This window comes from Cololabis saira, chromosome 10 (genome assembly GCF_033807715.1).
Source record: "Cololabis saira isolate AMF1-May2022 chromosome 10, fColSai1.1, whole genome shotgun sequence".
Taxonomy (NCBI): Eukaryota; Metazoa; Chordata; class Actinopteri; order Beloniformes; family Belonidae; genus Cololabis; species Cololabis saira.
Genome location: NC_084596.1, coordinates 6116561 through 6128692, shown reverse-complemented (window position 1 = coordinate 6128692; position 12132 = coordinate 6116561). Strand labels below are relative to the sequence as shown.

The 12132-nt window shown below is 45.9% G+C and overlaps 2 protein-coding genes and 1 non-coding gene across 3 annotated transcripts in view; 1 reads left to right on the top strand and 2 right to left on the bottom strand.

Annotated features, from left to right (window-relative positions):
- The window catches only part of LOC133452321 (NLR family CARD domain-containing protein 3-like), a 674416-nt gene that overhangs the window by 188789 nt on the left and 473495 nt on the right, over nucleotides 1-12132 (bottom strand). The gene's annotated exons all lie outside the window — the stretch shown is intronic.
- On the top strand, nucleotides 2206-5331 carry LOC133451763 (neoverrucotoxin subunit alpha-like). Its single transcript, XM_061730904.1, has 2 exons — nucleotides 2206-2215; nucleotides 3764-5331. Exons 1-2 carry the CDS (start codon nucleotides 2206-2208, stop codon nucleotides 4288-4290), a joined length of 537 nt encoding a protein of 178 aa, XP_061586888.1. The 3' UTR covers nucleotides 4291-5331.
- On the bottom strand, nucleotides 11787-11859 carry trnaq-uug (transfer RNA glutamine (anticodon UUG)). The gene has a single exon. It is a non-coding gene; the product is annotated as a tRNA-Gln (tRNA).

Sequence of the window (12132 nt, the reverse complement as noted above, 5' to 3'; positions counted from 1 at the left end):
CTGTCTCTGTCTCCACCAGAACCCCTGGATCACACGTTGGTGAAACTGTTCTGAATGATTCCTTGGAAACTTCTTCCTCTTCCGGTCCTTTAAAGGTGGAAGCTGCAGTTATTCCAGGATCCACGTGTTGTCCTTCTGTCCAGCTGTGATGTCAGAGAGGAATCACTGAGCTGCGATCAGCCCAGATGAAGTTATTGGGCGGCCCACTTGCAGTACCTCCGCGGCCCTCCAGGGGGCCGCGGGCCACAGGTTGGGAACCACTGCTCTAGAACTGCTTCCTGAGGTTCAGGATCTCATGTTCAGGGTCCCGGGGGTCGGCCTGGTTGATCTTAGATGTACCACGATGATGTTTATGTACCTTTTGTCAGTAGAATAAAGTGCTCGTACGGTTCCCGGAGCGCAGCAGAACCGGACACGAACCCCCGTCCACCACCGCGTCACCCGGAACCTCGTTTTCAGCTCTCACCTTCTCACCTGATGATTCAGTCAGTCAGGACAACTGTGTGGAAATAAGATGTCTTTATTGCAACCACAGGTTTTCTGCTCCATCGTCCACCGGATCACATTTCTACCAAATGTGTATTTGTGCAGACACCAAATGTGATCGTGTGTTTTCCTGCACCAGAAGCTGCTGCAGCATCTGCAGTGGTGCAGATGCTGCAGCAGCTCGGGGAGGTGCTGTGTGGACTACTGATCCATATTAAAGTGTTCACGATGTCACCACGTGAGGTTCGGCTCGTCTTTAAGCCGCTCGGATCACTGTCATTCTGCAATTTGTTTGGCGGAGCTGCAGTACTCTGTTTCTGCCACGGGGAGGCGCCATTTTGCGGCCAAAAAATGCCCCATGGTACCAGGACCGTGGGGTTTTTGGGGGCGCAGCTGGCTTTAAAGAAGCTCAGTCGTGGATGGTGGGGGGGCTTAAGCGTGGGCTCCCAAGGCACGCACGGAGAGCGAGGTGTTTGGCCGGCTCCCGGTGAGCCGGGATGGAGGTTCTGTCTCGGGGGCCGGAGCCGCGGGGACCCGCGGGGCTCATGCGGGGCTCATGCGGGGCTCATGCGGGGCTCATGCGGGGCTCATGCGGGGCTCATGCGGGGGCGGGGCTGATGCGGAGCTACGTGGCTCCGGGGCTGGTTGTGCTGACTTTTCCCTCGGGACGAGCGGAGGCTGCAGCGGGCCGGGAACTCGGCGGACCAGGGGGACCAGAACCCGGAAGGAGCTGCAGGATGCTCGGCTGGGTTTCTGCAGCATCAATTGGTGTAAATCCCGGATGGAGCTGCGTAATTCTACGGTGGGTTTCTGCAGCATCAGTTGGTGTAAATCCCGGATGGAGCTGCGTAATTCTACGGTGGGTTTCTGCAGGTTCTGGTGCTCTAAATCCCGGATGGAGCTGCGTAATTCTACGGTGGGTTTCTGCAGGTTCTGGTGCTCTAAATCCCGGATGGAGCTGCGGGATTCTACGGTGGGTTTCTGCAAGTTCTGGTGCTCTAAATCCCGGATGGAGCTGCGTAAAGGTGCGGGTATACTTCTGCGTCACACACACGCAGAGCACACGGCGCACCCGTGACGTCGTCACGAATCCTTCGGACTTCTCCGTCTCTCCATTTGGTCGCGGTGCAGTACCCCCCGCGGCCACTAGTTAGCGATCTTTTTCTGAATGGTTTATCCGACTTTTTCCGGTCACAGTAAATCAAAGAGATAAGGACAACTATTGTGCAAAAAACAAAAACAAAAAAAATCACATATAAACGAAGAAAAGAGCCCTGGAAGTTCACTACTGATTCAAACCGGAAACCGGAAATGCTTCGCTTTCAAACGAACCAATCACAGCCCTCTCCGTCTGCGTGTGGTCCGCGTCTCCTCGACGCGTAGTTACAATTTTCAGGAGGTGCACGTCACTGACAGCGCATGTGACGGCGTGTCCTCTGCGTGTACAAAAACCACACGCCGTAGACACGGCGTCGTTTTGACGCAGAAGTATAATTCAGCCTTTAGTCTACGGTGGTTTTCTGCGGGTTCTGGTGCTCTAAATCCCGGATGGAGCTGCGTAAGTCTACGGTGGGTTTCTGCAGGTTCTGGTGCTCTAAATCCCGGATGGAGCTGCGTAATTCTACGGTGGGTTTCTGCAGGTTCTGGTGCTCTAAATCCCGGATGGAGCTGCGGGATTCTCCGCTGGTTTTCTGCGGGTTCTGGTGCTCTAAATCCCGGATGGAGCTGCGTAAGTCTACGGTGGTTTTCTGCGGGTTCTGGTGCTCTAAATCCCGGATGGAGCTGCGTAATTCTACGGTGGGTTTCTGCGGGTTCTGGTGCTCTAAATCTCAGTTAAAGCTGCGTGACATTTCAGATGTATTTTCCGTCTCAAATTGTGTTGAAACTGTGTAAATAAAAAATGTTTTAAATAAATAAATGACAAAGGTAAAATGTGTCGGTCATTACCTCTTTTTTCTCCACATTTCAACTTTTTTCTCGAAATTTTGACTTTTTTCTCCAGATTTCATCCTTTTTCTCGAAATTTTGACTTTTTTCTCCACATTTCGATTTTTTTTATCAACATTTTGACTTTTCTCTCCTCATTTTGACTCTTTTTCTCCACATTTCGTCTTTTTTCTCGAAATTTTGACTTTTTCTCCACATTTCAACTTTTTTCTCGAAATTTTGTCTTTTTTCTCCAGATTTCATCTTTTTTCTCGAAATTTTGACTTTTTTCTCCACATTTCGATTTTTTTTATCAACATTTTGACTTTTCTCTCCTCATTTTGACTCTTTTTCTCCACATTTCGTCTTTTTTCTCGAAATTTTGACTTTTTCTCCACATTTCAACTTTTTTCTCGAAATTTTGTCTTTTTTCTCCAGATTTCATCTTTTTTCTCGAAATTTTGACTTTTTTCTCCACATTTCGATTTTTTTTATCAACACTTTGACTTTTCTCTCCTCATTTTGACTCTTTTCTCCACATTTCGTCTTTTTTTTTGGAATTTTGACTTTTCTCTGCTCATTTTGACCTTTCGCTGCTCATTTTGACTTTTTTCTCCACATTTTGAGATTCACCTCAACTTGGAGGCGGTTCCAGGCGGTTTCATCTACATTTACATCTTTTATATCCTCCTCTTCCATCCTGTTCCTTACAGCTGTTGGCCTTTTGTTACAAACCATATCATGTCTGAATGTTTTCCATGACACTTTGAGCAGAGATCTTTGAGCAGATGGAGCTGCTGCAGCTCATCTGGTGCTGCAGCAGAGCTGATAGATGCACTTCACAACTCTGAGCCGTCCTTGACCCGGTAAACATCCCAGAACCACAGCAGTGTGGTTTTCAGGCCCGTCACAGCACAATAACAGCTGCACCTTCACTCATCCACGACACGGTCTCCTCCTGCTGCTGATTCAGCAGAGATGAAACCAGATGAAAAGAATGTGTAGAAACTGAGCTGGAAGGTGACGACCACAGGACAGACTTCAGAGATGCTGCATTCAAGTGCATCTGTCCAAGTGTTGGACTGTTCCTTCATCCGTGTGTGAGAGCCATGTAATGTCCATGTTTGCTGAGAGAGACTGATCTGGTCTGACCCCCTCCTCATTTCAGGGTGGAGCCTGCTGGACAACGATTTCTGACACCAGGTCCGTCGAAGTGTAAGTGTGTTTTTATTTCATTCACACATTCAACCATCTTCACACTGACACATCACTCATTCATGTGTCCATCAGTGATCAATGACAGATCAATAATAACTGCAGCTGGGTTGTTTGTTCTCTCCATCAGATTCCTGTCAACTCACCATCGACACAAACACAGTCAACAAACGCATCAAACTGTCTGACAACAACAGGAAGATGACACGTGTGAAGGAGGATCAGTCATATCCTGATCATCCAGACAGGTTTGATTCCTGGTCTCAGCTGCTGTGTAGAGAAGTTCTGACGGGTCGCTGTTACTGGGAGGTCCAGAGTAGAGGAGGAGTTTCTGTATCAGTGAGTTACAGAAGAATCAGAAGGAAAGGAAACTCTGGTGACTGTGTGTTTGGAGGGAACGATCATTCCTGGAGTCTGAACTGTTATGATGGTGGTCGGTACCATGTCTGTCACAATGACAGAGTAACATATCCCTCCTCATCTTCCTCAGTCTCTGACAGAGTAGCAGTGTACGTGGACGTTCCTGCTGGAACTCTGTCCTTCTACAGCGTCTCCTCTGACAGACTGATCCTCCTCCACACCTTCAACACCACATTCACTGAACCTCTCTATCCTGGGTTCTGGTTCTCGTCTGGTTCTGGTTGTTCAGTGTCTCTGTGTTGAGTTCAGTCTCCAGAGTCTCGTCCTGTCAGAGAAATTTTCTCTGTTGGACAGATAGTTGAGTCTGTACACGTCTGTCTCTGTTTCCACCAGAACACCTGAATCACACGTTGGTGAAACTGTTCTGAATGATTCCTTGGAAACTTCTTCCTCTTCCGGTCCTTTAAAGGTGGAAGCTGCCGTTATTCCAGGATCCACATGTTGTTCTTCTGTCTGTTTCCAGTCAGAGCTTCACCCTGAACAGCAGCATGTTGTTTCTCTGCAGCTCAGTTCAGCTCAGATCATTCACTTCATGTTCAGCTGCAGGTAGTTTACTGCACATGTGACCGACTGTGATGTCAGAGAGGAATCACTGAGCTGCAATCAGCCCAGATGAAGTTACAACCTGCTGACAGATCTGAGCACAAGGTTGCTGTGCAGCCAGGGTTCATCCTGGTCTTTATTCACACCACTTCCTGTTCCAGCCATGACATCACTACTGGACTGTCAGGTCTCTGTCATAGTAAAGGGTTTGTTTATATGTGAGCTCTCACCAAGATGAATAAGATGATCCATCCATCATCTAGAACCGCTTCTTCATGTTCAGGGTCCCGGGGGTCGGCCTTGTTGATTTTAAATGTAATATGATGATTTTTATGTACATTTGTCAGTAGAAGGAGAAATCAACAACAATAATGTGCTTCTATGGTTCCTAGACTGTAGAAGAACTGGACAAACCCTCCATGACGTCATCTGTAACGTTGGTTTCAGCTCTCATATTCTCACCTGATGATTCAGTGAGTCAAGAAAACTGTTTGGAAATAAGATGTTTTTATTGCAACCACAGATTTTATGGTCCATCGTCCACTGGATCACATTTCTACCAAATCTATATTTCTGTAGAAACCAAATATAATCAGCTGTTTTCCTCCATCAAAAGCTGTTTCAGCATCTAGAGTGCAGACTGCAGCTCAGGGAGGTGGTTTTGTGGATTACCGATCGATATTAAAGTGTTTATGATGTCACCACATGAGTGTTGGTTTGTCTTTAAGCCGCTTAGATAAATGTCATTCTGGTTGCTGCCATCTTGTCCGTACAAATCAACCATCAGCATCGATGCAAACTACTGTCCACAGATGCAAAAGGGGAACAAGTCCTGGGCCCTCATTTATCAATCGTTCGTACGCACAGATCTGTGCGTAAAGCGTGCGTACGAGCATTCCCACGCAAAGTATGGTATTTATCAACATGTATTTGTGCGGAGAAACACGTGTAAATATACGCACAGCTCCGACCATGCGTACGCACAAAACCTAGTGGTAGAACAGTGAAACTACAAATAGAACCCATTAAAAGAGTCTCAAACTTTACATGTGAAGTTTGAGATCGCTGAACTGTGACTGAACGGGGAACATGTGCACATGTTCCCCGTTTCCTCCAATTAATAAAAATTCTCCATAAGTAATTCAGACATTTTGAATAATTGATGTGACAAGCTATAAAAGACAGCTTTGGCAGGACGACCTGAAAAGAAAATACGTAAGTACCATGGCTTATCTTGCACTGTTGGAGGATTTGCGCTCCGAGGGAGCGCGTTTTCAAAGAGCGCGCTGATCTGTTGATCTGTGAGAGCACGGAGCGGCTTCTCAGCAGGTAGCGCTTCCCCAAAAACATTCTGATGGATTTATGCCGTGATTTACAACCTATAATGGAGCGAGAGACAAAACGCAAGCCATCCGAGTCACATCCAACTCCTGTCCACCCTGGGATTTTTTGCCACCGGAACATTTTGACATATGCGGCATTTCGCAGCCGACACTAAGCAGAATCATGCAGGCAGTGTTGGATGCAATAATTTCTCTGGCCATAATTTACACTCAGTTTCCATACACACATCACCAAGTCGAAATTAAACGAGGATTTCATGCCATCGCCGGATTCCCAAACATAATTGGAGCTAGATTGCACCCACATCGCCATAAAAGCACCATCACATAATGAATTCAGTTACGTGGATATGAAAGGATTTCATTCAATCAATGCACAAATAATCTGCGATGCAACTATGTCTCTGTGGCCCGTCGTTGCCCGGTGGCCTGCAGGAACGCAACACTCATTTATTCTGCAGAACAGCTCTATTGGTGTTTGCACCTCCAAGCAGGAGCTTTTGACTCCAACCAAATCTTAATTCATGGATAATCTTCCAAGAAATATATCAAACATGGTCAACATAATTATTTTAAAGTTCTAAATTCTGTCGTAGGAATGAAATTTAGAATTTGTGTAAGTACAAAAAAATCCGGATTTATCAAACGTGCGGACGCTGGTCGTACGCACATCAGTGACGATAAATCCCACCTGTTCTAAACTGCCGTGCTCGTGCATGGTTACCGTCATTTGCATCAGAAACGCCTCCAATTGACCATATATGGTAGCAACACTCCCTTTAATAATGCGTGAATTGAGTACCTCCCCCTCACTGAAATCATGGCAAAGAGGGCGAAGAAGAGGAATTACTCCGACGCTGAGATCGAGGTTCTGGTAGGAGAAGTAGAGAGCAACCAGAGAATACTTTTCGGAACCCTGAATGCAGGTGTGACCAACAAAAGGGAAAGTGCTGCGTGGGAGAAGGTCACTGATGCCGTTAATTCTGTTGGGTCAGAGTCAAGATCACTCTCAGAAATAAAAAAGAAGTGGTTTGACATCAAACTCGGTGCCAAATAGCCCATAAAGAGGAGACATCTGCAACTGGAGGAGGACAGGCTACAACCCAGCTGTCACCGATGGATACCCGTATTGCCAGCATCATCGGGGACACAGCACTGTGTGGTATAATTCCTGGAGGAGACACAGGCACACTCACAACAGAACTACCAGCTGTACCATCGACCAGTCACACTGCAGGTAAAATAAAAAGCTGAGCTTGTCATGGTTTGGTTATTTAGGACCCAAGTGCAGGAGACAAAGGGAGGCTGGAGGCAGGAGTTCTCAAAAACAAAAGGGATTTATTCCATAAAAAAGGCAAAAACAAGGCGCTGCAGAGCAGGATCAAAAACCACAAGTAACAAAGAACAAAACTGGGAGCACATGGAGGAGGGAACAGTACGGACCGACAGGGAACCAAGGAATGACAAGACAAGATATACTGAAGGGATAACGAGACATGACGAGACACAGGTGCAGACACAATCAGGGCAGATGGGACACAGGCGAGGCAAGACAGAAACTGAAAGTCAAAAACTGGGGGGAAGTGTCAAACCCTGACAGAGCTGAGGTGTTTCACAAACATTTATTTAGACAGTTTAATGTGTGAATTTGAATCCAAATAAATGTGACAATAATGTGATACTTCTTTAATAACTCAAAAACTCAAGCCAGTCTAGCCAGCGCTCAGGAGCAGGAGGCGGTGGAGGAGCCGGAGGCGGAGGAGGAGCCGGGGGAGTTGGAGGAACAGGAGCAGCCAGGGCCATCAGGGAAACAAAAAATAAAAAATGTTGAATGATGTTGACATTATTTTCCCACGCACACTTTTGATCCGAAATTTTTCACTTTTTAAAGATGTAACAGGCAGACCTTGGGAGCCAAATCAAGGCAAAAAGGTTTGTAATTGAAAAACTAAGATTTGAACCTGAAAATTTAAGTTTCGATCATGTACCTTTCTTTTTGATCTGAAAATGAAAAAAGGATCTGATACTGAAAAAATAGAAACTGTAAAAAAAAAAGTTCATGATCAAAACTTGAATTTTCAGGTTCAAATCTCAGCTTTTCAATCACAAAACTTTTGGCCTTGATCTGGCTCCATACAGACTTACCTAATATCCCTGTATGATCCTCTCTCTCATTTGAATGGCAGCAGCATTAAGCCGGGCATACACTGTGCGATTATCGGCTCGTTTTGAGCCGATTTTCCAGTCGTGCGACTTTTTTTTGATCGGGCCCGATTTCTACCCAATCGTTGCTCGTGCCTCGTGCAGTGTACGTGGGGTAACGACGAGAGATTAACACCTCACGACGAGCTCCCGATCACAAATCGTGAGGTCGCAAGAAAATCCAGCATGTTTGAAATTCTCGTGAGGTACCGCACAGTTGAAGCAGTGCTGCGACCCGATTTGCCTCATCCTTTTGCAGAGAGCATGCACAATCTCTGATGTCACGTCAAAAACTATTATTTGTAGTTTAAGGGCCAAATCCACAAAAGGATTGCGCGGCTTTTGCGGCCGCTAAACCGGTGCAAATGAGACAAAAAGCGTCTAATTCACAAAGCACCCGCAAAGGGTGAATTGCTCCACAAACTGCGCTGCCAAGCAAATAGTGGCAGTCTGCGCCTGTGCCATTTGCATGCATGCAAATTAGGTAATATTCATACTTTCGGCGCAAAATTGCCCCCTTTCTATGCAAATAAGCCTCATTGCAAAAAGCGCCTAATTCAGAAAGGCCAGCGCTATTTGCCACACGCAAAAATAGTGGAGCAAATACCGTGTTTCAGAAGCGTGTATTAAACTGCGCGCAAACTCCTCACTCCCCGTCTCTCTGTTTCTCTCTCTCAATGTCATTCAAGCCTGTGTGATACTGAATGATATTAAGGGTGAAATCTATAGTCAGACATGACTGTACACAGTCAGATCAAGTGGGGTTGTGGACTTATCTCGGATTTAAAAATAAAAATAACAGGAGCTCAGGATTCATCCATACAGTAAGGGGCTGCTTTATTACAAACAATTCCACCATATAAACATATAAATCTAGAATGTGTGTGTTTAACAGCTTAATAATGTCATCACATATCACAACATATATCAGACTTATAATAAAATAGCGCTGATCGTGTCCCTGTGAAGCTCAGCGTTAGTCAGGACTCTCAGCTGCTGCTGGAGATGCAGCCGCTGGACGGGTGGGCTGCCACCCGTCCCTTGAAATACGGAGTTAAGCCTAATTATGCTTAAATAATGGTCCGCGTTAAATCGACGCAGAGACTACGCCGTAGGGTACGTGGCGACGCGCACTGTACGGTGCGCCAGCCCGTACAGTGCTCTGCGTCGATTTAACGCGGAACCATAAATCATCCTTGAGCAGCACGGAGGGAGGAGGGAGGAGGGGGAGCGGGGCTCTTCGCCGTGTCCTGATGATTTGTAATACAGGCTGAGCCTACCGTTAGTTCTTAAACTGTAAAAAAGCTGGGGGGGGAATAAAACATGAGTTTGAAAAGTGGGGGGGCATGCCCCCCCTGTTCCCAGTGGAAATTGCGCCCTTGCGCCTCACGGCTTTTTATTTTCACTCGCTTTATTTTTTATTTCTGCAGTTTTCATTGTGGACCAATGTGTGTGCAGAAATATGGAGAACACTTGAAACAGCTCCGCTCACAGACAAGGGCAAATTGCACTCAGCCGCAAAACTTTATGGGCGTGTTTGCGCCGGTATATCATTAGAGCAAAATCTTTTGTGAATAGGACCTTAAGCGGGGCAAATTGCGGGCGCTAATGCAGCGCAATTCACAGCGCTATTTGCGGGCGCAATCTGTTCTTTGTGGATTTACCCCTAAGTGTTGCAAATTCACATTACAAATCATGTTTTAATAGCAAAAAAATACCGCATTTCCACGTAAGGTGCGGGTCGCCGCGTACCCTGCACCGTAGGCTCTGCGTTGGTGTAACGCGGAACCATAAATCAGCCTTCAGTGTGTGCGCTGTCTGCTGTTGGGAAAACCTCTTTTTTCTCTTCTCACTTTGCTGGGACGCCGGTCCCTCCGCCGAGACACAACTTTTGCGGTTTGTGTTCTTTGTTGTGTCTAAAAATGATGCGCAGTGCCCACCCAATCAGAAACGGTACGGTACAGCTCCTGCTTGGAGGTTCACACCAACAGAGCTGTTCTGCAGAATGAACGAGTCGTGCGTTCCTCCAGGCCACCGGGAAACAACGTTTGTCAGAGACATAGTTGCATCGCAGATTATTTGTGCATTTATTGAATGAAATCCCTTCCTGTTGACGTAACTGAATTCATTATGTGATGGGGCTTTTTTGGCGATGTGGGTGCAATCTATGGCTCCAATTATGTTTGGGAATCCGGCGATGGCGTGGATTCCTTGTTTGATCTCGACTTGTTGCTGATGTGTGAATGGGAACTGGATGTAAATTGGGGCGAGAGAAATTATTGCATCCAACGCTGCCGGCATGATTCTGCTTAGTGTCGGCTGCGAAATGCCGCATATGTCTCCAATCTCTCTTTGAAATGTCCCGGTGGCCAAGAATCCCAGGGTGGACGGAGCTGGACGTGCACTGGAATGGCTTTGCTGCGTTTTGTCTCTCGCTCCAACATTGGTTGCAATTCGCGGCATAGATCAATCAGAATATTTCTTGGGAAGCGGTACCTGCTGAGAAGCCACTCCATGCTCTCACTGAACAGATCAGCTCTTTGAAAACGTGCTTTCTGCGGAGTGCACGCTTCTCCAAATCCTCCATATCATCCAACAGTGTGAGATAAGCCATGGTACTTGTATTTTCTTTTCAGATTGTCCTGCCACAGCTGTCTTTTATAGCTGTCACGCCAATTATTCAAACTGTCTGCTAATTTACTAATTGAGTATCTTTATTAATTAGAGGAAACGGGGAACATGTGTGAAGTTTGAGATCGCTGAACACTGTGACTCTTTTACAGTTTTTCACAGTTGTTAATACCCAAAAAGCAAAAATTTGGCACAATTTGCACAACCTTCACTTCATGTACCAATTGCTCGACCCAAGTTGGCACTACTTCACACTCCCTTATCTGCATTAGAGTCAGACTTTCCTTCTTTACACTCTGATGTCAATTACAAATCACCTTGCTGTCAAAACACTACACACAATGTTCAGTCGTTGCACACAGTTCTCAAGTAAAATCTCAAAGCATCAACCTATAACACACAAATATTCAAAACACTACACACAATGTTCAGTCGTTGCACACAGTTCTCAAGTAAAATCTCAAAGCATCAAACTACAACACACAAATATTCAAATCTCTAAACTTTCAGGTCTGTTGAGCAATTTGCAATCAGGACTGCAGTATAAAAACACTGCAATCATCGTCACCAACTTGTCATCAAAGTCTGGATAGTTCTGTTGATGACACAGTCACTTGTATCATGGTGCAATGAAGCAGGGAAACATGTAAAACCTGCAGGGACACCGGCCCTCGAGGACTGGAGTCAGACACCCTCAGAGCCGATGTTTTCTTATTTTATTTGTTTTACCTGTTTTTGCAAATTTCTTGTTAGGATGAGCAGTTTTTAATGGATAATTATCTTCATATCATATTCAAACATATATTTGAGGGAGGAGACAAGGCGGAGTGTTGTGCTCCAGCATGTGCGCTCAAATCCATGCTGATTGGGATGTACAGAGAAACCTGCTTGGATTTGGGCGAACGCACAGTTTTGTACATATGAATTGTTGCGTTCTTGTTAATTCCACGCACGGATTCAAGTTGAAATCCACGCACACTTAGTACATAAGGCCCCAGATGTAACTATCTGAAGGCTCTATAACCACAGAGGGACTCGAACCCTCAATCTTCTGATCCAAAGTCAGACGCCTTGTCCATTAGGCCATGTGGTCCACGAGTTGCTCCTCTGAGGTGACCGAGAGGTTAGGGTGAATTATGAATCTTCCACCGAAAGCCAACGTTATCCACAACGTTGCAAATGTTTCCAAACGTAGTGGGTGTTTTGAACACACCCAGGACGCTCAGTCAGACTCCCTTCAGCTCCTCCCTCTGCTGCCCAGGTGCAGCATATCAGCTTCATCTGGACCAGTTGAACAATTTGTAAGCAATGCACCCACACTCAATGTAAATAACCTTTAAACTTTATGGTGAATGAAAACTGCCTG